Source organism: Trichosurus vulpecula, chromosome 1, assembly GCF_011100635.1.
Source record: "Trichosurus vulpecula isolate mTriVul1 chromosome 1, mTriVul1.pri, whole genome shotgun sequence".
Taxonomy (NCBI): domain Eukaryota; kingdom Metazoa; phylum Chordata; class Mammalia; order Diprotodontia; family Phalangeridae; genus Trichosurus; species Trichosurus vulpecula.
Genome location: NC_050573.1, coordinates 427,772,091 through 427,799,569, shown reverse-complemented (window position 1 = coordinate 427,799,569; position 27,479 = coordinate 427,772,091). Strand labels below are relative to the sequence as shown.

The 27,479-nt window shown below is 36.2% G+C and overlaps 2 protein-coding genes across 3 annotated transcripts in view; both read right to left on the bottom strand.

Moving 5' to 3' along the window:
* Positions 1 to 27,479, bottom strand: part of IPO11 (importin 11) — a 212,354-nt gene that overhangs the window by 36,538 nt on the left and 148,337 nt on the right. The window lies entirely within an intron of this gene.
* LRRC70 (leucine rich repeat containing 70) lies at positions 232 to 2,127 on the bottom strand. Its single transcript, XM_036767349.1, is given in 4 exon segments — positions 232 to 891; positions 893 to 1,160; positions 1,162 to 1,985; positions 1,987 to 2,127. Coding segments are annotated over 4 exon segments (1,872 nt in total). The 3' UTR covers positions 232 to 252.

Here is a 27,479-nt window from a genome sequence, read left to right as displayed (position 1 = left end):
GAGAAAGTACTCACTACATAGTCATTATTTTGCTACATACTGCACTATTACTAAAGTATAAAACATCATTAATAATCAGAAACCCAATGTATCATTTCATAGTAACACCAAAAAAAGCCATTATGCATTGCTTAATAATGTTACATCGAAATAACTCGTATCAAAAAAATGTGCATTTCTGCTATTAGATGTTATGTGTTTTAAAGGCAAATCAAATCTTACAATCCACACAAAGAGTTAAGCTGAATATGATTACAAGGCAGAATGTTCAAACAGGATGACCTGTGCCTGACTTTCAGGCATTATTTGTTTAGGAAGTCCAACTTGTTCCATAACTGTTCTTCCTAATGGATTCTGAGCCCTAGCACAAAGTGGTTCTGTAACACTATACCTAGCTGACTGATAAAAACTGTAGTATTCTAGTTTGTGTTCACTCGAGTTTTCTTGTGTCTTCAGTCTTTGATTAAACTGAATAATCTTAAAGATCAGAAAAATAATCACAACACAAGCTAAAATGAAAAAAACTAACAAAATGTCAAAAGCCTGATTCAACTTCTCAACGTCCTGTGTACATATCAAAGCTGTCTCTTGTGTTAAAGAGACAACACTGGTTGGCAGGACACTATTGTTTTCCACACTCAAGTTAACAGGGTTAAGCTGTATTTGTACCGGTAACGCTGTTGTTGTCTCTGATGGATTCTCAAAAGCATGTTCTTGAAAAAACCTATTGGGAGTTGAAGTCAGAACTCTTCCTCTGAAGGTAACACTCTCAGTTTCAGACTTTTCAAAATTTTTTCCAAATGTAGCTAATTTATGCCAGGCCTTCATTAGTGCCATAGTCTTGTGATGAATCTGAAGAGATTCTAATGCCCAGGCTGGTGATCCATTAGTTGGAGGAAGAAAGGCAATCTGCAAATTCAGTCGACTTAATGTAATGCAAAGCTCTGCCATGCACTGATGGAGGATTTTGACAATAGATGTTCAGAGTAATGGCTAAAGATGTTAGCCAGTCACGTAGGCTCAACAATTTGCAGCTACAGTCCCAAGGATTATAATTGGCTTGAAGATGTATCAATGAAGATAAGGATTTAAGAACTCTAGGATGCAGGTCTGTAAGATTATTAAATGACAGATTAAGAATTTTTAACAAAGTTCCCCATTTCAAATGTATTACCATCAATGCTGATTATTCTGTTTCTATATAACTGTAGGTACATTAAGTTGTCTAACAATCTAAACATGTTACAATTTAAATTTTCCAAATCATTATGGTTTAAAGTAATATGTTTAAGATCATTAATTCCACTAAATCCATCCTTATAAACATTTCTGATGCTTGCATTTTTCAGAAGTATGTACTTCAGCTTGACTAGTTCTTTAAATGCAAAAGGATGTTTTGAGTCAGCGTGGTTATGGGACAAATTAAGTTTTTTAAGGTTTTTAAAAACACTAAAAGCATTTGATGGGATCTTTGTTAAATTGTTACTTTCAAGATACAAACACTTAAAGTTTCCACGATGAAGAGATGCTGAATCTGTTATCTTTGAAATTTTACTGTCAGCCAGATTAAATGTCTGGAGACTTATCATTCCAAAGACGGTACCAATTCCAAGAACAGTGAGGCAATTTCTTTGCAGAGTAAGATAATGAACTGAAGCTAGATCACTAAATAATCCTTCAGGAACAAAAGCTATCTGATTAGACTGTAAATACGAATTATGAAGAGCTGAAAGTCCCGCAAACATTCCTGGATCTAAATGTTTTATTAAATTATGGCTTAAGTATAGATAATACAGTTGCTTCAAATCAACAAAAGCTTTTGAATACACATGTGAAATACTAGAATTGTCCAAATAAAGTGCTACAAGAGCCTGATGATTTATTGATTCATTTAGATTTACATGGGTTATATTAGTTCCACTCAGATATAAAAGCATTGTACTTCTAGGAAAATTCTTGGGAATACTTGAAAGGCCTAAGTTTTCCTAAGTTAATTTGTCTCCCAGTGCAAAAGAGACAAAGAAATGGATATCCCAGGATCTCTTTCTGAATCAATAAAAAGAAAAAAATGGAAAAAGCTACCAGAGCTAGTCACAGGCAAGACAGAGAAATTTGTAATCCACACATAGCCCTGTCCTTGGCTTTTCTGTTCTTATGAGACTTGGCTATAAAAAAGAGAAGGCAAAACTGTAAATAATGCTCAGAAAAGGTTGTAAAAATAAATCATGTGCTTTATTATGCCCCAAATTCTGCAGTTAGTCTATTCATAATTTTCATTGGTCAGGCACTAGTTATTATTAAAAGCTATAATGAAAAATATTCCACTTAATGTCTTTTTTCAACTACATGAATATGCATATTAAGATCATGAAAAGTTATAAAGAATGTTCTGTTAGGAGTGTTACTACTTCTCAGGTAACAATTCACTATTTGAAGTATATACTTAGTTAAAATTGAACAAATATTAATAAAGAGACTCATTGTAGTTTAAAGGAATTCTACATATTTTCACATCATTTAACAATTCTGGTCATAATCTAAGGTCTAATTAGTATTGCAGTCAAATGAAAATATTAATTTATTATATAAATATGCTAGTTCCTATAAGCTACAGGCTTTTTATTACATTTTAATTTCTTTTTGTATTCATTAAAGTTTTAAATATACTGCTATATTTAAATTTTAAAAGTATCTTACCAAGAAACAGAAGTTCACCTTATTGTTGCTCATATGACCGGTGAATACGTTTACTTTTAAAATGAGTTACTAGACTTTGATAAACTCCATGCTTCTACCACATTTTTTGCCCTGGTTCACTCAGGAAATAGTGTTCTTCCCACTGGTTCCTCTATAGTGAATGTGTAATACAGAGGTTACCATGGATACAGGAAATTGAGAGACAGGAAGTAATTTTATCTGTGTTTCTGAAGTAATGTTGGAAAGGAAATCTCAAAAATTTATTTCTTGAGAACACAGAGTTAATTTCAGTTCTCTTAACATATAAGCTGCTTCCCCTTAGATCTGTTTCCTACTCCATAATTGTGATTTTCCAAAAAAAAAAATCTTCAAAATTTTAGAGCATAAAAATATAGACAACCATGAATTATTATGTGAATATGTTCATCAGTAAATGCCATATATACTGTATAACATGATTATAACACTTAGGTCTCTTTAGTTCTGACCTTCTGAGATTCTGTGACAAGGCTTTCATATAAATTCCTTATGGCTTTTAATTTCAATAGTGGGCTTAACTGGCTCCTCACCACTTAGGAGCCTATCAATTACATTATTTTAATTCTTTCAAGAGAGCCCTACTATCTAGTACTGCACTTCTAATTTTAAACCAAAAATTCAATCCTATATTTTAGACAGCTACTCAGTAGGAGCATAATTTATATTTAAAAGGTGGTCATTTTACAACTATAGTACACAAAATACAGTAAACTATAAACTATACTGTACTTCACATTTTTACAACTATACTGTACAAAGATAATATCACTATTTTGTTTGTGAGGAAATTAACAGTGAGAAAGCTAAAGGATAGGAATGCAAGTCAAGTCAGAGACAAAGATGGAAAATGAATTTTAAAATTAATTTATCATATTAACAATTTAGATGAGGGATTGAAAACACATCACTTTTTCTTATTAAACCAAACTGGGCAATTTTCATACCTCTAATAAATAATGTAAGCAAAACATGAAGTAAACTTCACTCATTAATTCTGTTATTCAACAAGCACTTCACTTCCTACTCTCAATCTATCATATCCACCAGCATTGCTTTCTTGAGGTCCAGGGGAAATTTTCAGTCCAGGGCCTGCTTTTACTGGTGACTGTTTCTCCAGGACAACTCTTTCAGGAAAAGCTCATTAACCATGATTCAGCTCACTCTCTACTCTCTGGATATCTTCTCCAAAGCCTCGTGAAACATCCTCTCACATCATAAGAAACATTCTTCCTCCCTAGCCCCAATTCTATAAGCTTAATATGATCAAGTCAACTCAAGCCACTGTCCTTGGATGAGGGACTGTTTCCCCAATGGCCCCACACATCATCAACTCACAAGCAAGGTAATTTTCTGGACCCGAATGTCTCTCCAGCCACCAGTTCCCTTTGTATGTTGCCTATTCTATTAGAATACAAGAGACTTGAGCAGAGATTATATGAATATCCATAGTATTTAGAATAGTGCTTGGTACACAGTAAGCACTTCTTCTTGTCATGTCTGACACTTCATGTCCCCATATGGAGTTTTCTTGGCAAAGATACTGGAGTGGTTTGCCATTTCTTCCTCCAATAGATTAAAGCAAACAGAGGTTGAGAAATTTGCCCAGAGTCACACAACTATTGAGTGTCTGAGGCAGATTAAATTCAGGTCTTCCTAACTCCAGGACCAGCACTCTATCTACTCAGCCACCTAGCTACCTCCAATAACCACTGAGTGAATATTTTTTGTTTTTTATTTCATTAAGAACCCATTAATTACTAAGAGCAATGCACTGGCACTGAGGGAAATAAAATTATAAATAATGTATGGCTCCTGCCCTTAAAGAGCAATCTGACAAATGAGAGACTATAAAAACCAAGATAGATGATGGTAAATTTAGGGACAATAATTAAACTAAAGCTATTAGATGGGGAAATCCTGACTGAACTACTATAAAAATAAGGGATCCATACATACAACTTAAAAAAAACCTTTTTTTAAAGAAACCAGGATAATTTAATAAATATTGATGGAATTTGATAATTTTACTGGGAAGGGAACCTTAAGTTTACAATGGGCACTGATGATGCACTTAGCACTAGAGCCCTTTTGCACTATCATTTGTAGAAAATTTCTGCTGGTAGTCTTCTTGTCACCACCAATCCTGTAATCTTCTATAAATTTTTATTTTTCCTTATCTACACAACTGGTAATAACAGGACTAGTAATGACAAGAAGACTAACACCAAAGACGATAAAACTCACTTCTTATTACAGTTTAAAAAGTAGGCATGACAATTCGTTTTAGCTAACTTAAGGGTAGAAAGTAGCTGGTACAAAAAACTGAGCCCGCCAGCCTCAGGAGTTCAATTTCTTCTAGATATCTTCATCTAAAATGCAGATACACACTACAGATGCTAAAATTCTTCAAAATATGTAATTAAATTGAAATACCTAGACAACTATATTATTATTTTACCTTATATTCAGAAATATTTTTAAATACATTTACATTCCTTAGTGATTTGTAATTTTCAATTTTATTTTTTTAAAAAGTTATGAAAATAGACAGCAATGATAGTTAACACTTAAATGGATCTGTGATCTCAGTGATTAGGCTGTTTCCTCCCAACATGCAAATCGTAATCCACAACTCTCATCCATGTCCTACCATAATTTCACCACAGGTGCCAGAGATCTCCCTAATGTTTTCCTGATAGAGTGAGGATAACAAAAGAGCACTGAAGCTGCCCACCTGTCATCCCTTGACCTAGTCACAAGCCCATTTTATCATCTCTTACTCTACTATATATTTTCATGATGACACTATTTTTCCAGCCCTGCTAGATATTACTCCCCCATCTCAGTGCTGTGATCCAAGGAAATTGGTCTCTCTTCCTCATTCACAACACTCACTCTCTCATCTCTATGTCCTTGCACTGTCTGTTCCCCCAATCATTACCTTCTTCTCAGAAAGTCTCTCTTTTCCTTTAAAATGTAACTCAAAGGGGTGGAAGCGGGGGGAGCCGAGCCAAGACAGCAGCTGGAAAGCAGGGGCTTGCATGAGCTCCCCACCAAGTCCCTCCAAAAACCTATAAAAAATGGCTCTGAACAAATTTTAGAAATGCAGATCCCACAAAATAGCAGAGGGAAGCAGGGATCCAGCCCAGGGCAGCTTGGATGGTCACTGGATGAGGTCTATCGCTGCATGGAGCAGAGGGGAGCCAAGCCCAGCGTGGGCGGCGGCAGGACCAACCAGACCAGGAGCCAGGCAGAACAGGTCCTAGCGCCCTGAATCAGTGAGCTGCGGCAGTTACCATACTTCTCAACCCACACACACCAAAGACAACAGAGAAGGTTAGTGGGAAAAACTGCTGGGACAGAGTGAAAAGAGTCTGTGGTTCAGTCACTGCCCTGGGGGACAGCAGGGGTGGTGCAGCTACAGAACTACAGCTGCAGTTGCCTCCAGCCCCAGGCCCACCTGGTGGGAGGAATTAAGTGGCGGATCAGAACAGAAGGGCACAGTCTGCTTAAGATCTGAGTCAATGTTCTGGTTGGTGGTTCCTGGGGAAGGAGTGCTGGTGTGGCAGAGCTGGATGTATAGAAATAGCTCTGAAAACAAGAGCTCATCCCCTCAAGCTTGGAACAAAGTACTCTTTGCTCTACAAGCAGTCATACCTTGACGAAAAACTGAAGGGTCAAGTAAGATGGTGGGGAACATGGCAAGGCAGCAAAAATGCACTCAGATTCAGACTCAGACTTTGGAATCTTTCTTTAGTGACAAAGAATAACAAAACATACAGCCAGAAGAAGTCAACAAAGTCAAAGGGCCTGCATCAAAAGCTTCCAAGAAAAACATGAACTGGTCTCAGGCCATGGAAGAGCTCAAAAAGGAGTTGGAAAAGCAAGGTAGAGAAATAGGGGAAAAATTGGGACAAGAAATGAGAATGATGTGAGAAAACCATGACAAACAAGTCAATGACTTGCTAAAGGAGACCCAAAAAATACTGAAAAAAATATGGAAGAAAACAACATCTTAAAAAATAGACTAACTCAAACAGCAAAAGAGCTCCAAAAAGCCAATAAGGAGAAGAATGCCCTGAAAGGCAGAATTACCCAAATGAAAAAGGTCGTCCAAAAGACCACTGAAGAAAATACTACCTTAAAAATTAGATTGGAGTAAGTGGAAGCTAGTGACTTGATGAGAAATCAAGATGTTATCAAACAGAACCAAAGGAATGAAAAAGTGGAAGACAATGTGAACTATCTCATTGGAAAAATCATTGACCTAGAAAATAGATCCAGGAGAGATAATTTAAAAATTACTAGACTACCTGAAAGCCATGATCAAAAAAAGAGCCTAGATATCATCTTTCAAGAAATTATCAAAGAGAACTGCCCTGATATTCTAGAGCCAGAGGGTAAAATAGAAATTGAAAGAATCCACAGATCACCTCCTCAAAAAGATCCCAAAAAGAAAATTCCTAGGAACATTGTTGCCAAATTCCAGAACTCCCAGGTCAAGGAGAAAATACTGCAAGCAGCCAGAAAGAAACAATTTGAGTATCGTGGAAAAACAATCAGGATAACACAGGATCTAGCAGCTTCCACATTAAGGGATAGAAGGGCTTGGAATACGATATTCCAGAGGTCAATGGAGCTAGGATTAAAACCAAGAATCACCTACCCAGCAAAACTGAGTATCATGCTCCAAGGAAAAATATGGACTTTCAATAAAACAGAGGACTTTCAAACTTTCTCAGTGAAAAGACCAGAGCTGAATAGAAAATGTGACTTTCAAACACAACAATCAAAGGAAGCATGAAAAGGTAAACAAGAAAGAGAAATCATAAGGGACTTACTAAAGTTGAACTGTTTTGTTTACATTCCTACATGGAAAGATGATGTGTATGACTCATGAGACCTCAGTATCATAGTAGCTGAAAGGAATATGCATATGTATGTATATGTGTGTGTGTGTGTGTGTATATACACACACACACACACACACATTATGTGTGTGTCTAGGTATGTATATGTGTAGGTGTGTGTATATATATATATATATATAGAGAGAGAGAGAGAGAGGGGGGGGGGCACAGGGTGAGTTGAATATGAAGGGATGATATCTAAAAAAAAAAATCAAATTAAGGGATAAGAGAGGAATATATTGAGAGAGGGAGAAAGGGAGAGATAGAATGGGGTAAATTATCTCACCTAAAAGTGGCAAGAAAAAGCAGTTCTACAGGAAGGGAAGAGGGGGCAGGTGAGGAGGAATGAGTAAATCTTGCTCTCATAGGATTTGACCTGAGGAGGGAATATCATACACACTCAACTGGGTATCTTACCCCACAGGAAAGGAGGAGGAAGATAAAAAAGGGGGGACAATAGAAGGGAGGGCAGACAGGGGGAGGAGGTAATCAAAAACAAACACTTCGAAAAGGGACAGGGTCAAAGGAGCAAATTCAATAAAGGGGGATGGGTTAGGAAGGAGCAAAACATAGTCAATCTTTCACAACATGAGTATTGTGGAAGGGTTTTACATAATGATACACATGTGGCCTATGTTGAATTGCTTGCCTTCTTAGAGAGGGTGGGTGGGAGGGGAAGAGGGGAGAGAATTTGGAACTCAAAGTTTTAAAAACAGATGTTCAAAAACAAACAAACAAAAAAAGGTTTTGCATGCAACTAGGAAATAAGATACACAGGCAATGGGGCATAGAAATTTATCTTCCCCTACAAGAAAGTAAGGGAAAGGGGGATGGGAGGGGAGTGGGGTGACAGAAGGGAGGGCTGACTGGGGAATGGGGCAACCAGAATATATGCCATCTTGGAGTGGAGGGGAGGGTAGAAATGGGGAGAAAATTTGTAATTCAAACTCTTGTGAAAATCAATGCTGAAAACTAAAAATATTAAATAAATTAAATACAAAGAAATTTAAAAAAAATAAAATGTAACTCAAAGACCATCTTCTGCGTGAAGCCTTTCCTGATCTGCCTAACAGCTAGTGCCTGTCCTCTCAAACTACCTCATGTTTAAATATGTGATGTACATACATGCATTTATTAACTATGTATTTATGCTGTATATGTCTATTTACTTGCCATCTTCCCCATTAGAATGTAAGCTCCTTGTATGTAAGGATTGTTTCTTCTTCATACTTACATCCCTAGTGTCACAGTGCCTGAAACATAGAAGGTGTTTAATACTTAGTACCTGACTGACTGACTGATTGATTAATTGATTCTATTCTGGGTCCAGCTCACTCTCTGTTTAATAACTCCAATATATATGGACTGATGGACTATCTGGCTGCTAGGTGGTACAGTGACTAGACTGCCAGGCCCCAGAGCCAGGAAGACCAGAGTTGAAATCCAGCCTCAGACACTATTTGTGTGACCCTGGGTAAGTCACTTAAGCTTGTTTGCCTCAGTTTCCTCAAATGAGCTGGAGAAGGAAATGGCACACCATGCTAGTATCTTTGCCAAGAAAACATTAAAAGAGATCAGTCACAAAGTGTGGGACACGACTGAAAATGACCAAACAACAAAAGTGAGCTAACTACATACCATAATCTGAACAAAAGCATTTTTCATCCACTTGGTTTTTTCAGCTGGGCTTGACTCTTTAGAGTGATTATGAGTTTCATTTAGGTAGCTCTGAAATATTCCAGAGCTTTATTCAAGGAGCAAAATATCATCAACAAATGGGAGTATCAATAGGACCTCAACATTTATACAGAATCTTTTTTTCAGTTGGAGTCAATGTAAGACATTCTCTATGAAGATGTCAAACATCTTAAGCTAGCATATATCTCCCTGTTTTTGCGCCTGATTTGATCTTATTAATCTGAGCGATATCTCTGTTGTTACATCTTTCAGGGAATCTTGCATGTTTTTGACATATGAATGCAAGACACCTTGTCAGAGGAAAGCCTACAAGGCCGCATGCTGCACAGCAACAAACAATGAGAACAGTGGGAGCCTGTATTGTCTACACTTTCCAGTAAATTTTGTGTTTATAGGCATATATGGTCAGCTGGAAAATATTTTTACGTGGGAAAATCTGCCTGTTAATTATAAATAAATATATATGCATATACGCCTATGTGTATATATGTATATACACGTGTATGTATATATATGAACATATACAATATAACCAAGGATGCCTTCAATTCACCCGTTGTTTCAAATGATAATAAGCCAAAGTACATTAAACTTTTAGAAAATATTTATGACATAGGAAAGAATGAAGCTGATATAATGCTGTTTTTTCTCAGATATTAAGAACACTTAATTGGATCAATCGATAGGTACCTTGCTTAACACTGAGCATGTCAGGATAGAAAGATTAACTCTAAGATGATCCTGACTATAACTTCCCAGACTTATTTAATGGAATCAAGAAGTAGTATCAGGATTGATTTTGGTTGTGACCCCTTCCCTTCACCACATAAGAATATATACCAGCATGCGAACAACAAGATGGCAGGTTTGACATTTTCTTTAATCCCCACGATGTCTCAAATATCTCCAAAAGAGAAATTAGGAACCAAAGATAAAGATCTTTAACTATCTCCATGATCTAGGACACCCAGAATCCAAGAGAATGTAAAAAACAAAAACAAAAATCCAGGAACTGATGCTCATTCAACCCTTAGCTCATTCAGCAACCTTCCACCACCTCCCACATTACTGGCAGTGAGATTATACTAGGAGACCCAAGGACATGAAAGGTTTACATCAAAATCCACCCTGTCTTCTTCCAGGCCACCATGAATGAATGAAGACTACAGAGAAAAAAGACTGATCAGATAATACCAGTCAAGAATCAGCAAAGGAAGGTCTGAGCATAGGTTCAGAGGATGGTAGCAACCTTGGGTGCAAATGGGGGGCATTGAATAAAAACAAAGGGGCAGTGGAAGCATAAGGAAAGAGAAGATAAGAAAATTTTGAAAAACCATTCAGACATGTTTCTTCTGTTTTGTAACAGAGTTAAAGTCATAGTGATTACATTATTTTCCAAATAAACATACAAAATGCAAGTTACAACCGATCAGTGGTCAAGTCCACCAACAGGTCTTAACAGGCAAATGTTGGCAGGCAAGCAATGTTGCCTGCGTTGTTGGGAAGTCCAGCATGTGTAGGCAGGAATATGTGCATATAATGACTTGTTTACAATACAACATTATATGTTATATGACACAATACTGTATCATCAAAATTTTAATATAGTAATAAGAAACCCACAAATTCACAATAAATTATTAAATTTAAGATGCATCATTTTAAAAAAAATTATGCATTTTTTGAAATGATGCAAATTTCAAAAAAAAAAAAAAAGCTAAAGGATTAAAGAAAGTAGAAAGCCTAGGAGGGGTGCTGAGTGATTTTTTTTTAAAAGGAGTAGTAGGCCAAATAAGTTTGGGAACCTCTGGTCCAGAGGAAACAGGGAAGAGGAATAATGGAGAGAGTGAGAAAAATCCTATTTGGAAAGGGGCACAATAAAACAGAATTTAAAAGCTGAGGAACAAGATTAGCTGAAGGGAAGGTGAGGAAGGAAGAATATCAAAGAAGAAGAACGGATAAGGGGTGCAGGGAGGACAGCCGATGGGAGCAGGGCCACTTTAAAAAAAATTAAAGTAACTGAAGGAACAGTATTTTGTAAACACAGCAGAGGAGGGAACTTGAAACTGAAAAGTTTCTGCATAGACAATATTTAATGCATCTAGAATAAGAAAGGAAGTAGTCAACTGGGAAAAAAAATCTGTAAATCAAATTTCTCTGATAAGGGTTTGTTATCCAAGATACATGAACAACGAATAAATAATTATATAAATGTGTGCCGCCCCCCCCCCTCCACACACACACAAATAGTAGCCACTCCTCAAAGGATATGAACAAACAGTTCTCAAAAAAATAACTGCACAGTTTTCACAACCACATGGAAAAAAAACTCCAAATCACTAATAATAAGAGATGAGCAAATCAAGGCAACCCTGAGGTTTCACTTCGCACCTTGCAAATTGGCAAAAATGTTAAAAAATGACAACTGTTAATGTTGGAGGGGAAGAAGATAGTCACACTAATACACTGTTGGTGGAGCTGTGAAATAGTGTAATCATTTTAGAAAGCAAATTGGAATTATGTAAAGTGATGAAAATATCTATACTCTTTGAACCAAAGACTCCACTACTGAACTATTTATATGTTAATAAAGCCACTGATAAGGTAACATAAAAAAATATAAAAATCTTTAAGCAAGTTAGATACACTCTGCAGCAATTTTAGGAGATCTACAATACCAAAAATCTTTCATATGATGCTATATAAAGTCTATTAAAAAATTATTCATCGTACTTTGTAGTGACAAGTGATTATAAGCTGGATGTGAAACGACAGACTTCAAGAAGTCATTTTTTTGGACAAAGTGGAGAAATGTATATATAGTTAGCTAGATTCACTTGAGATTGAAAAACTCCAACCCCCCCCCCCCCCACCAAATGGTTAATTGGGAAAAATTTTTAATTTAACTGAATTTGACATGTCAAAGGGCCATCCAGGTAGAAACACCTGTAGACAGATAGAAATGCAAGCTTGGAACTGAGGTCCTGACAAACAAGAGTGTTCTCCTGAGAATTATGAAAAGTCTGGAATCTGCCACATGAGTAATAGTTAAAGGAACTAAAGTTGTTAACCTTACAAAAGGGAAGACTTCAGGAAGAAGACAACATGTTACCTCTTTTAAAATATCCAAAAGGTTAAGGCTTATCCTGTTGGACTCTTGTTCCAAAATTGCTATATGACATTTATCAAGTATATATTAGATATTGATCTCCCTGGTGAAAGTATGTTTGTATTCAAAAAAATAAAAACCCCTCCAGGAAAGGGGCTTTTTCATTTATATTCTCAGGACCTTTTACAATGTCTCATACATATGAAGTGTTCAAAAACTGTTGTTTGAATTGAATTATAATCAAAACATACTGCTGCAGTCATAATTCAGAAGAAGAGATTCTTTATATTAGGCCTTCTTGACTATTTTACACATTTAATTATGGGATACATGGCATATAAAATATAAGCTCTGTGAGAACAATGAACTGCAAAGTGTAAAAGTGACTCAAACCTCCTGATAACATAAAAACACTAATGTGATTACATTAAGAAACATGAGAGAGGCAGAGCACTGGAGAGAAGAGAAAAGGAAGGAATAGTAGAGAATGGAAGTAGAGAGAAGCTCTGGAGAGACACTAGGAAGGAGAGAGAAAAGGCCCCTTCTGATCCTGACAGGAGGACAAAATCATATCTACTTCTCCCTTGGTGCCTCTGCTGAAATCTGCCCTATCAAACTGGGGCTTATCTCCTTCTTCCTACATATGAAATGCAGGGTCTCTGGCTGGAGACTCCAGCTCAGAATAGGTTCTTGTCAAAACTGTTCATAGCCTGCTTAATGGTTTGTCAGAGACTGAGGAAGCACCTGGAGCCCTATCCTGCTTGACTTGTTTGCCTTTTTCCCAAGAAAAAAATGTAAAGACTTCTAACCAGGTGAGTATGAATCTAAAGGCCCCATGCACTTGACCTTATGTCCTTTGAGCTTAGATTGAGAGCCAATTCTTCATCTACTTCTAACTTCTTGAGCGATCCAACCTTTCATGTCCCACATGAACTTCAGAATCTCCTCAGCACACTTCTCCAAGGCCTGGCTATCATTTCCCAGATGCCATGGTTCTCTTCAAAAATGAAGGACAAACCCAACAACAACAACAATATATAGCTGCACTAACCTTTGGAGTTTTTAGCCTAGAACTCAGAATACACTTTACTCTAAGAAAAACCTATTAAACTGTTTTATGCCTTTGTAGTGAACACAAAGCATCAATGCAATCAGGAAAGTCTCATTATCACTTTTGTTAGTTCTTCAGAGAGAGGTCCTCTTATAGAGCTCTCCCACTCAAGACATGAACAGCTTTCTTAACAAGAAATTTTTAACCTAAGGTTTGAAAAAGGTTTTCAAAAGTATTTTTATAATTGTACTTTATTAAAATTGGATTCCTTTTCCTATGCATTTCATTTTATTCATTTTGAAATATTATTCTGCGAAGGAGTAAATAGGCTTCTGCAGATTGCCAAAGAGATCCACAGCACAAAAAAAGTTAAGAATTCCCGACCTAAAAGAACACCCTCTAGAGAAACTTCACAGCTTTATAACTTAAGGACAAATTTCCTGGTAATCTAAATTACCACCAGTCTCCCAGATCCAAAGGGAAGTGAATTATATATATCCTATGTAAAGACAATTTATATGTTCAATTAACATCGAACTTTTTTTTTAACTTCAACGTCATCTTATATATTTTTAATATATAATATGATCCAAAAAAGTCATCTAAAAACTTTTATTTGAAACAATAATCTGAGTGGGACATTTCCCCTATCTAAATGGGACTGGGAAGAGTTTTGAGGCACGAGAGAGTTACACCATTAATATAATTTGCATAAGTGACCCAAAGGAGATCAATGAAATTCTACCATTGAATTTGAAACCTACAGGCACTTTGTTCCTAATTTAAAAAAAAAAAAGCTTTTTTTAAAATCAAAAGCTATCTACAAAGGAGCTAGATTCATAGTATATACCATCATTAGCACTACTGAGTTATACTCAAGATAGGATAAGGAATATAAGAGTTAGGAGGGACCTTGAGCTACTTAGGCCAATCCCTTCATGTTCAGTTAAAGAAGCTGAGGCCTTAAGAGGTTAAGTAAACTTCCCAATGTCATACAGATAACTAACAAAGGCAGGATCATAACTGGACAAAATAGCAAACAAGTCAAATAAATTATGTAAATAATGAACAAAGGTTTAATTAAACTGGTGCAGTGGTCTTATTTGTGAAAATCAATAAACTGCTCAACAATTGGGGGGAAATGGCAATTTAAATCCAATGTAAGGATCTGCAAATAGTGTTTTATACATCTACCCATGTAAGTAAATATCTGACAGTTTTTCATCAGTGGTCATTTATGGATAAAGGGAAGGAAAAGATACTTTCATTCCTATAATGTCCAATAATACAAAATGAAGCAATTTGCCGAACAATACTTTCATTTTGAAGAGCACATACATATGTAGATGTAACAACAATGTTACTAGCACCTGCCATGGAAGTGTAAGACCACCAGCAAAACCAACACCACCAACACCTTGAGGGCTGCTAGCACAGGTTCTTTGATCTGCTTTTCTAAGGAAAGCAACTTTAAGGGGTTTACAATCTAACTTTAATTAAACATATATATAATACAGATATATACAGATATATAGATATAGATATATTTCACTCAGTTTAGGAGAAAAAGTCAACACCCTGAACTTCAGAGAAAACACAAACAGAAATTACAAGCAGAAATTATATAAACAAAGCAAGTAACACAAATCAGCAGACAGGGCTTCTGTCTGTCCATAGCAATACACACACAGTTACCAGAGAGAGAGAAAAGCACCAACATCTGGGTTTTCAAAGCCAGAGGGCTCCTTAATGGCTACCCAGAGTCTGGTCTGGCCAAATCCCATGAACACTCTTCCAATGAGTGAGCCCCAAAGCAAATGCTAACCTCAGAAGAGATATACACTTCTTCAGGGTCACAACCATGTGACCCAAACTCATGTGACTTAGGCTTTCTTGTAACTTAAGCAGGTCATCAAAGGCTCTTGATTCAAACAAAGGCAAGGCTCAATCAAAGGCACTTGATTACCTTAGTGCTGAGAAGCACTCCAAAAGAAAAAATAGGGAAAAGTCCCACTTTGCTTGCCATTACAGCAGTCCACCTTCCAAGTGATCTAATCATCTCTGAGAGGTATGTTCTGGGTCACTGGTACACACAAACAAAAAAGCAGGGCTGCAACTTGCTTCTGTTTTTTGCTCATTTCCAGCTGAATATGCTGCGTTTGGGTTTAGTTCAGAGTCAAACTCTATGGGTTACTCTAAGGAAGATAGTGCTTCTGAGGCTTTGATATCATATTGAACAGTTTAAGGTGAGCCTCCATGGAGGAATGAAAAAAGGAAAAAGACTGGATAAACTACTTATCTGATCCAACCTTTGAGATTTGTCCCTCTTTTTATCATTCCAACTAGCTTTTATCTAAACACTGAGAAGGAAGTGGAGACAAGGTCTCACAAATCTATCCTTTCACAAGTCTAATTTTTTTAGCAACTATTCAAGTAAACACATGCACTTCTGGGTAAAATTTTAAAAATTTGAACTTAAATAGTAAAACAAATACACAATATAAGAAGAAAAATAAGCATATTATAAACTTAAATACAAAATAAGAAAAGGGAAAAAAAGCATTGTCGTGCACAACAGAAGGTAAAGGAGGATTCAAAATATACAGCAATAAATTTCCATTTCAAGAAAACCTGTATAATAAATATTATGAATTGTGTTCAGAGATGTCCATCTATTTTTTTGCTTCCTTCTTTTTCTTTTGTTCTCTGCTGTGCACTTTTTACTTTGTTCTTTTTCCTCTTATCCCCTTCTCCACACCCCCACCACCCTAGAAGGCTACAACTAAGCACAGATATATTTATAGATATGTACACACACACACACACACATATATATACACACAAATACATAGATATACATATATACACACCTACATGCATACATTTACATATACTTAAGACATCTATAATCATACTCATATATAGCCAAATACATTATATACATCTATGTAAGACCATACTATACTTATTTGTCCTCTGTTTCTCTGAGGATGGATAATCTCTTCCTTCGTTAAGTCTGAGTCTTTCCATATTTTTCCACATCCACCAACTTGTCATTTCCTATACCACTGCAATATTCCAACCTTAAACTATCTAGTTGTTTTAGGTAGTCCAAAACAACATTAATGAATATGGCTGACATAGGGGACAAATTCTTAACCAAACAACAAGTAGAGACAATAATAAAGATAAAACAAATAATTTTGATTACATAAAATTAAGAAGGGTTTTGTATGCAATAAAATCTGGCAACTATGTAAATGGAGGTAATCAACTAAGAAAAAAAATCTCTTTATTTTATGATCTGCTATGCAAGATATATTGGCAACTAACAGAAATATAAGACCAAAAGCCATTCCCTTTCAACAGTGAACAAACAGTTCTCAGAAGAACTGCAAACTACTAACAATCATACTAAAAATTGCTCCAAATCATCAATAACAAGAGAAATTCAAATCAAAACAAAAAATAAAACCAAACCTATTTGGCAAAGTTGACAAAAATGGGAATAACTAGTGTTGGAGGTGTTGTGGAAAAACAGATATATTAATACACTGTTATTGGAGCTGTGAGTTGGTCCAATCCTTCTGGAGAGGAATCTGGAATTCAGAGAAGAAAGCAACTAAAATATTTGTATCCTGTGACCCAGAAATCACACTAGTATGCATATATTACAGAAGAACAGAGAGAAATAAATGTTACATATATAACAAAATATTTACAGAAGCATTTCCTGTGCTGCTTTAAATGCTGCTATAAATGTAGCAATATGTAGCAAAGAAATGTAAACAAAATAAATTCCCTATCAACTGGGAAATGGCTGAACAAGCTGTGTGGTCCACCAAAGAAGTGGAACATTACTACTCTTTAAGACACAGGTAAATTCTCAGCTCACAACATTCTCCAGTGGCAAAATGAATCAGACTTAAATGTAATTGGAAATTTTTAACAAAATAAATAAAAATATAATACAACATAGATAATATTAATTTGTGGTTTTCTAAGTCCATATGTGACCTCCAGGGATTCACTTCTATTTGCGTTTGGACACTATTGCTGAAAGAAAGACTGAATATGAAGAATGCAGATGAGCATAGGAAGACACATGAAATTAGGCAAAATGAGGTAAGTAGAACTAAAAAGGAACAAGAAACAGATAAGAATTAGAAAAATAATATACACAATGACCACAACAATGCAAACAGAAAAAAAAAAAATTAAAATTGCAAAACACCATTAAATGAAAATGATTCAGCTGAGTTTCAAACAAGAGATACCAAAGGTACCCCTTCCACTTCCTGGCAGAAGTTGTATGTACCTCATACTATCAGGCTTTTTCAGTGTATTGGTTAAGCTTTGTTGAACTGTTTTTTCCCTCTTTTTTCTTCTTTGTTATAAGTCAGGAGTTCACAATCTGAAGCATATTTACCCTAAAGGACATGGGAAGCTTGTCAAGAAGTATAAATATCTGGCAAATAAATATATTATCCTACTAAAATGAATCTATTTTATTTCTTAGGTGCAAATATACGGTAAACTCTGGAATTTATTTCTTTTCACTTTAAATAGAAGATGAAAGGTTTTCTGAAAGCCAAGGGGTATGGGAACCAAAAAAAAGTTGGGAATCCCTCTTAAAAGAGACAGTTCTCTGAGAGAATGAGGCAAGACACACTGGGAAATGTAGGTTGTATTAAAAGCAAAAGACAACTATAATTTATTGGCAATAATGAACAATAAGAGTTTTATGCTTGAATAGATATATTTCAAAAGAAACAGACCTAAGCCTAAGACCTAGGTCTCAAAATACAAACTTTCCAATCAATCTACTCCTCTGTGCCTTTCTCTCTTAAGCATACACCTCATCTGGAATCTTACCCCAGGTTAGAGGTCTGTTCCAGCAATATTCTTATCTTCTGAGGTATTGAATATAGTAATAATTTAATAAATGTATGTTGAATGAATTATTCATTCTGTCCTTCTATTAATTTCCCTTCACATTTCCTGTGAGTTGATAACTTTGATTCACAAGATGAGTCAAAATTAATCTAATTGTCCTGTTCCAAAGCATAGATTATAGTCTATTTTATATTATAACTAATCACTCAGCTATATTTTAGTTCAGATAAACTATAACTTGACACATCACTATAATGGAAGTAATATGGTAATGACAGAATTTCAAAATGGCAAGTCAAAAAAGACAAGATTTTGTTTTCTGTGGTGAGTAGGGGACTTCTGATAACATTGCTCAATGACTAAATACCCTAGTATAGGAAGTGGCAAGATGGGAAAGAAATGCAAAAATCCTGATGTTATAACCCTTTGGTCTGGCTTTAACAAACTCTGGTTAGAAGAGATGTGGTATTTATTCATCCAAAAGCCACAAAAAACCAATACATTATGCAATATATTATGGTAAATGCTGAGAGAAACACAAACATCAATAAAACAAGGAGCTTACAATTCACTCATTGAAAAGGAAAGCGAAACTGGCAGAAGGAAGAAAAGACTAAACACTCTGATTTCACTTAATATTAAGAGGAAAGCGTCTGAGCTTACTGGTCATAAGAGTTTATTTCTCCCCGTTCTGATACAGATTCCACATAAGACTAACTTTCTACATATGCTTTAATGTATATATGTATATTTATATATATTACCTACTAATTTACACACCGATTTTTCAGATGTCTGGAACCAATCTGATAATCTTCTGAAAGTTATTCGGAAGACTGTTTCCCTATGCGCTCTCTCTCTCTTTCTCTCTCTCTCCAGGAATAACTGCTTGAACCAAAGAGGAAAACATCTGGTCAAACTTATTATGAACTATTTAATAGTCAGCTGGTCTCATGATTATCATCACCCTAGAGCATGCTAAAAGAAATCATTTTCCCTTGATCTTCAATATCACTGATCCTAAGTCTGATCTTACCCACAACTGAAACAATGAGATTATTAAGTAGATTGTCTCTTTATTTCTTTAACTACCTTCCTAAGATCTGTCTTTTTAGAAGCAGCATTATCATTAACTAAATACCTAAGGAAAGCAGATAGTCTGAAAGTTGACCACCTCTTGACTAGGAAAACAGAATTGGCCATCTAATTCTTTAGGAACAATACTTTCATAAAAAGTGTATCTCCTCAAAAGACCTGCATGAAAACAAAACCCCAATAGCAGGCTTCATGTTCAGTGGACAAGAACAACAATGAATGCACTCTGGGATATCACTACCCACACAGCTTTTTTTCAGAGGGATTAGCTCACATTTATACATCAGTTTTAAGTATGCAGAACATTTTATACAAACTACCTTATTTATTCTCATGCTATGAGCTAGCAGATTAGGAAACAGGTTAAATGATTTGTTCAGGATCACAGAGCTAGAGTGTGAGAGAGGATCTGAACCCAAGTCTTCTAATTCCCAGTATACCTCTCTATCTACTATGGTAAATTACAAGACCACGAAAATTAGAATCAGGAAAATGTGGAGTCAAATCCCATTACTCGACACTTACTATTTGTATTACCATGAATACATCAATCACTCTGAGCTTTAATAGTTTTATTTTAAATAATCCCATGAAGCGAGTCAGTTCATCCAAGATATTTGGTGGTATATTCTGCGATTCGGAGGTAACTTCATATAGTGATATGGAATGAACTTAGAGTCTCTAGATGAGAATTAAAGTCCTGGCCCTACTATTTAATAGCTGTAAAACCTTGGGCAAGTCCCACACTGCAAACCTTAGTTTCTTCATCTGTAGAACAGGGATAATAACATTTGCAACAGGTTGCAGTGATAAAGTTGGAGTGAGAATCACATAAGAGAATTTTATTTGTGTATGCATGTATATAAATAAAATAAATTTATGCTATTAATACTGCAACTGATTTATTAGGAAGAAGAATATTGGCAGACATTTATGGTTTAAAGGTTTTCAAAGCACTTTACATTTATTATTTCATTTGATCCTAATATCAACCCTGTGAAATAGATGCTAGTATTATCCCCAAGAGCTCAAAAGGGTACTGTTTTTAAACTAAGACAGTTTGTTAGGGCAATACAATCATGAGAATAGTTACGATATTTGCATAGTATGTAAACTTGACAAAGGTCTCCTCTGAACAATCTGTGAGATAAACAAATGAAATGCTATTATAAGTCTCACAGTGCCAGAAATAGAGAAGTCCAGCATGCAAGATTAAAGCTGACCCAGGTTCCAGGTATAGTACAATATTTCTATAAGTTATTCTTATAGTACAGATGAAGAAATTGAGGATAAGAGCAATTATTTGACATAGCTTTTAAGGTCTTATGACTCCAAGTCCAGTGCTCTTTGTATTTCAAAAAGGCACATATTTTATGAATTACAGTGCTAGTAGCTAATATCAGCCCTAAAAATTTTTTTTAGTATAAACTGTCTTTATACAATCTGTAGGGATGCATTATTTTGTTGTCTCAACAAATTTACAAATATTTAATAAAAACTCCCAAGTATTTGAGAAAAGATGAAGTTTTTTTGGAAACATTTTCTCTACCAAGAAGCATCCCCTACTGCTTATAACCTTGCTACACAAGTTGGCCTTTTATAGAACGACAACTTTGAGAGCCCTTACTAATTTTAACATCTTCCAACAGTTTTCAAAGGCACATTTAAAATATCTGATATTATTTAAAATATTTTACAGATACAGTATAATGAATATGTAAAGCATTTTATTCCTCTAGACCAAGTTCTATCCCTATATGAAGTTATGATGAGAAAGTAATGTATATGGTCACTTGTCCTGAGTTTCTTTCCAACTTTGATTCAATGGGTTTACTTGGTCCTTCTGTAGAAATGTTTCACCAAATTAAGATTTAATATTGTATTATCAGTCTCTGTAAACAGATCATCAATTTACCAATGATTCAACAATTAAACAAATATTTATCAACCCCCTACTATCTGTAAGACAATGTGTTTTCAGGTCTTTCTAAAATTCCAGTTGACTTTGCTATCTACTTAAAAAATATATATATATAGCAGAGTGCATGTGCTTTATGTTCCCTCTGTGCATATAATTTATATAGGCTTTCTTCTGTCAGAAAATGAATCCTTTACTTTTTATTTAACTGCTCCAAATTTTAGGGGTCAAATTCAGTTCCCAACTGTAGTAATTAACTTATCTCAAGTGCCTGGGTTATCAATTACTTCTACTTACAACAGATGATATATGTTCTACACTTGCCCCTATTTTGTATATTTAATCTTATAAGCTGTCTCAGATCCTTTTGATCTAGGTTAACAGGTGTGATACAAAAGGTAATAAGCTCAATAAACAGTCAAATAAACAATGCTTAATAGTGTTTTCTAAACGAAATTGTGCCAGCACCAGTATTACCTGCTATGAGAAAATGAGTAATAGAGAGAAAAAATATTGTCTTGAAGCAGAATTCTCCTCTACTCTCACTTAATCAATTGCACTAAAACCATCAAGGCAGGCATGTATGAATGCATGGAGGTGAGGGAAGTTAACACAGCAAATGAGAAAGCTGGAGAAAATGTGAAACAATGAGGCCAAGGTCTGTTCAGGCTCTGCTCTAAAAGTAATACTGAATCGTGCACTTCCTGCTCCACTAAGTCCATGGGGGGTGTAACACAGACTGTTTTCTCAACGTGGATGAGAAGTGAATACTGCCTAGACTAGGACAGGCAGCTGAATGGGCAGTTTGTATCTGTGTGTGCATGTGTGCATGTTCATGAATATAGAGGCAACCCATTCCCAGTGAATAAGTAATGTCATAAGTAATAGCTATATTTTTATAATGCCATGGGTAATACCAATCAAAAGATCAGGTAACAGCTAGCATTTATGTAGCTCCTTAAAGTTTGCAAAATGCCTTACCAGCATGTTATTTTTTCCTCTTAATAATTCTGGGAAGTAGATGCTATTACTATCTTTACTTTACAGATAAGGAAACTGAGGCAGAGGTTAAGTGATTTGCCTAGGGTTACACAGCCAAGTTTATGAAGTGAAATTAGAACTCTAGTTCTCCTAAATCTAGGTCTCACCCTTTTATCTATCAGCCACCTTAGGGCTGGAGATAAATAAGCACTGGCTCCAGAAAAGGAAACTGTCTTTGAGAACACATGCAGTATCACCAATCTATCAACCAGCCAACCAATAAGAATATTATCTAGTAGTAATTGATTTGGGCACATAAAAAAAACGAATTAAATAGTCTTGGTTCTCAGAATCTTTTTCTCAATGGGCCCACACTGCTTGTGGCCATCCATCTCTTTAACACAATGCTATTCTATATTGTTTACATGGCTATAAATCATGGAAAGTTGTAATATTAGAAAAAGACAAATTATAAATGACACAAAAGGCAATAGAAAGATGCACTGCTGATATAAGTAAACTGCAGAATAGGATTGTGTTCAAGAAGTGTCACAAAAGACATTATCAACCACAGATATAACCAGAAAAGGGGGTGTGACATGTACTGATCACATACTAAGAAAGTGAAACTATAGAAAGTGATAATTCTATTTATACTGGCACAGCAGAAATATGAAAGAACCATCAGATGGTCTCCAATGCATTGGAAGGGAAAGAATTACATAGGGTGGTAAAGCACATACAAGCTATCTAACATATACTGCTGCAAGAAGTACCTATAGCAATGAAATTCCATGGATCCATCAAAGTATCAAAGTAAACTTACAAAATGTATGCTGAGTCTGCTGTATATTATTCAAGTGTCCACTATATCTGTTTAATAAATATATAGAATTCTAAAAGATCACAGGTTCAAAGATATAGAGTTGGAAGTAACTATGAAGGTTATTTATTCGTTTTGCATTTGAAGAAACTGAGGCCCAAAGAGGTTAAGTTATTTGCCCCAAACTGCAAAGAAGTGGTTAAGTTGATGTTTGAACTTGGGTCTTGTGTCTCAAAGTTCATCAGTTTTTTCACATGATCATACAGCCTTCCCATTACTTCAAAATGAGTATGTATGTCATTCACCACACTTGGGACTAAAACTATTCTCCTTATCCATTAGCATCTTAAATCTACAATGATGAGCTAATTACCTAGTGATTTGATCTTTTACCAAAACTGTAATATATAACTATCTGAACATATCAAAAAACTGACAAATTATATGAAAACTGACAAATTTTTAAAAGCTATGTCTTGAACCATTTCCTTACAGAAAAAAAAATTTTAAATGGTTTTCAATATGACTCTAAATATCTCTAAATATGATGGACAGTGGATAAGCTTGAAGCAGAGACACATTTAGGTGAGTATTTCAGTAGTTCACTTAAATTGTGGCTAAAGCAGACATGGAAAGGAAAGGTTAATGTTCAAATGTTGAAGGGGAAGAAGAGTCAGAGAGTGTATAATTATTTTTTCTAGTTAATATTCTAAATATTCTGGCTATTCCTGTGAAGATATGGTCCTAATCTTATTTCCCTGAACCTTACAACTTCTGTGAAGAATAAATAACATTATGCTTGCTTCCTCCAGGTCTTTTACCAACCACTGCTTACTCTATAAGACAGTTTCCATTCCCAATATCATGACATATCTTTTTTCCCTCTCCCACTGCCATTCCCCTAATTTTTGTCCCACTACCTCTCAACTGGACTACTGTAACAGCTTTCCCACTGGTCTTCCTATCTCCAGTTTCTTCTCTTCTACAAAAGAAGCATGAGATACGGGAAAAGGTACATACTGAATATGAAATCGGGAGGAAGTAGACTCGAATCCTGGCTCTGTCTCTTCCTACCTGAACAACGTTATACAAGTCCTGTAATTTCTCTGTCTGGTTTCTTCATCTCAGAAATGAATCTAGATGGGTCCCTGAGGGTGATAATCAACTTGGATTGGTTAACAATAAAAGAACAAATATTATGATGAGAGGCCTATTCTAATGATCAGAGAGGGGCCATGACTTTGGTCTTAAATCACCCCCAGCCTGGGGGAAGCTAGACAAAGGACTCAGACCAAGCCTGAGTAGAACACAGTGGACCTGGAGTTTCACCTTAAATTCTTTGTAAGGTTGGGTAGGGCAGCAATACCTAGATTGAAGAGAAGGTTAAATCCAATCCTGTCCTTCAGAGGCTGAGTCTTGAAATGAAGACTTTAGAAATGTCCTTCCCTTCCAAATCAATCTATGATTCAATTGATCCCTCACAATAATTCCAGAAGTATCTTCCTAAATGAGATCATTTCACCATCCTTCAAAAAAATCTTTAGTAGTTCCTCAATGTCTGCTAAAGGAAAAACAAATTTCTTTGCCTAACATTCAATGTTTTCAACAACTTTGGCTCTGCCCTAACTTTCCAGTTTTACTTATCATTATTCCTTCTCAAATAACATGCTTTACAAATAGTAAAGCACTTAGTATAATGCCTGACACACAGCAGGCACCTCATAAATGCTTGTTTCCTTCCTTCCTCTTTTTTCCTTCTTTCCCACTTTCCTTTCTGGCCTTCCCTCCCCTTTTCTTCCTTCCCTCCCTCTTTCCTGCCTTTCTTCCTTCCCTCTTGCCTTCTTTCCTTTTTAACCTTCCCTCTTTTCCTTCAATTACTCCATATTCTAGGAAAACTACCACACAGCAGCACCTGAACTCATGTGGTCTTCTCTGACCTTTTGTGCATTTATATATGCTGTCCCATCTGCCTACAACAGTCTTTCTCTATAACTTTTCCTGGACAAATCTTTGCTATCTTTCTAAGTACAGCTTAGGTACCACTTCCTTCATGAAATCTACCCTGATTATTCCAGCTGAAATAATTCTACCTCTCCTCAAACTTTCATATCAATCTGCTAGACTTCTCTCTCCTTTGCATTTAATAATGTTCTAACTTCTGTTAGAGCTATGCACAGGTCATATGGGGGCAGCTAAGTGGCTCAGTGGTTAGAATATCAACCAGGAGTCAGGAAGACTCATATTCCCAAGTTCAAATCTGGCTCCAGACACTTACTAGCTGTGTAACACTGTTCAAGTCATTTAAGTGCTGAGGGATATGATTATTAATAATCAATGATTTGGGGAGATATAGAGTTCCCCCCCTTTCTAAAGTCCTGAGAGGATTTAACACTCTCCTCAATCTAGGTATTCTCCAGGTCCACTGTGTTCTACTCAGGTTTGGGTGGGGGATATAGATCCTTTGTCTATCTTCCCCAAGACTGGGGGTGATTTCGAAGTAAATGACATGACCAAAGTCATGGCCCCTCACCCATTATTAAAACAGGTCCACCTCTCATAATATTTATTCTTTTATTAATTGTTAGCCAATCAAAGTTGACTGCCACCTTCTAGAACCCCGCACTCTTCCAAGGCCAAATAAACTGTAAGCCCACTGCCATGAGTGGTCTTTGGTCCAAGAGAGATGGCCAAATGATTATTCCTTTTAATACTATTCTAGCATTAGGGCCCTCTCTAGTCATCCTGGTAAATATCAGGCCACTGGACCCAGATGGCTCTGGAGGAGAAAGTGAGGCTGGTGACCTTGCACAGCCCTCCCTCACTCAAATCAAGGTCAACTGCAAGTCATGAGGACCATGACGTCATGGTTCTCTTTGAGAATGAAGGACAAACACAATTCTACCATTATTAATAAAATGATTAATTAACCAGAAACCATGCCTTTCAAACTTTTAAAATGTCACACCCCGCATGCTTCAGTTGCTCATCTATAAAATGAGCTGGAGAAGAAAATGGCAAACCACTGCAGTATCTTTGCCAAGAAAACCCCAAACGGGGTCAACAAAGAGTCAGACACAACTGGAACAATTGTACAATAACAACAACGGGTAATATTCTTCCCAATTAGAATTAAGGTCCTTGAAGGCAGGAACTCCACGAACACTAGATGTGGAGTCAAGAAAGACATGGGGAAAATCCTGTTTCTACCATTTACTGGTTTCACAAGTTTCTTAATCTGTCTCAAAACCTCAGTTTCTTTATCTGTAAATAGGCATTATAACATTTATGATATCTAATCACAATTATGTAATTTTTGCATAGGAGAAGCTTGATAAATGCTATGTGAACATACAGTGTATCAAAAAACTAAAATGTTATCCAATTACACTAAAAATGATTTGTGTCAGGAAAAGCACCAGAACTAACAAAGGCTGGTTGTAATGTATTGGTTTGTCAAATGTCTCACTATGGTATAGAAATGACCACAGTGCGGTCAAAGGCTGTATCAGGAGAACATTAACTTCCAAAAGGGGACATGCTAAACAGGAGAGACTTCAATTACAAATACAGAATGAACTGCAAGTCTGTTGTGGAATTTTGCTTAATTGCAACAATCCAACTATCCTTCCAGACAATGACAGGTGAGGAAACAAGCCCAGAGAAGTTCAGTGTCTTGTGCAAAGTAATGCTGCCATTAAGTGGCCACATGGAACCAGAATGCTGGTCACCTGGTTCCTAGTCTTGGGCTATTCACAAGTTTCCACTGTGGAACAGAATGGGCTTCTCACCCTGGAGGATAACTCTATCCTTGAGGCCTCATCCTCTGATTGGTCAGTTTCTCACAAAACCTCCATTTTAAGGAAAATGCCCTGGTGTAACAGCAGTTTAGATTTGACCACCCATTAATAGGCCATGTAACCTGCTTACATCACAGAGAGTCTAAGTCACATGTGGTGGGAGAAGCTTGCTGAGAGGAAAAAGAAAGTGTGTCACAAGAAATGCTGAGAGAGTAGTTAGGGCAGTTAGAGCTCGGAGAGAGCAAACGTGTGCTGTGCTGTGTGAGTGTGATTGTGGGAAGGCCCCAATGGGGGGTGGGGGGAGCTGGAGGGGGATGGTTTTGGGATGGCAAGGCTCCATGTTGTGATGTTGTGTATTGAATTCTTTGCTGCTGTGATAGACAGGGCAGATGGCTTACAGGATCTGGTCCTTTGGTGTCTGAATAAATGGTTTACTTCTTCTACTTTCCATGTGGAGAGTCCCTT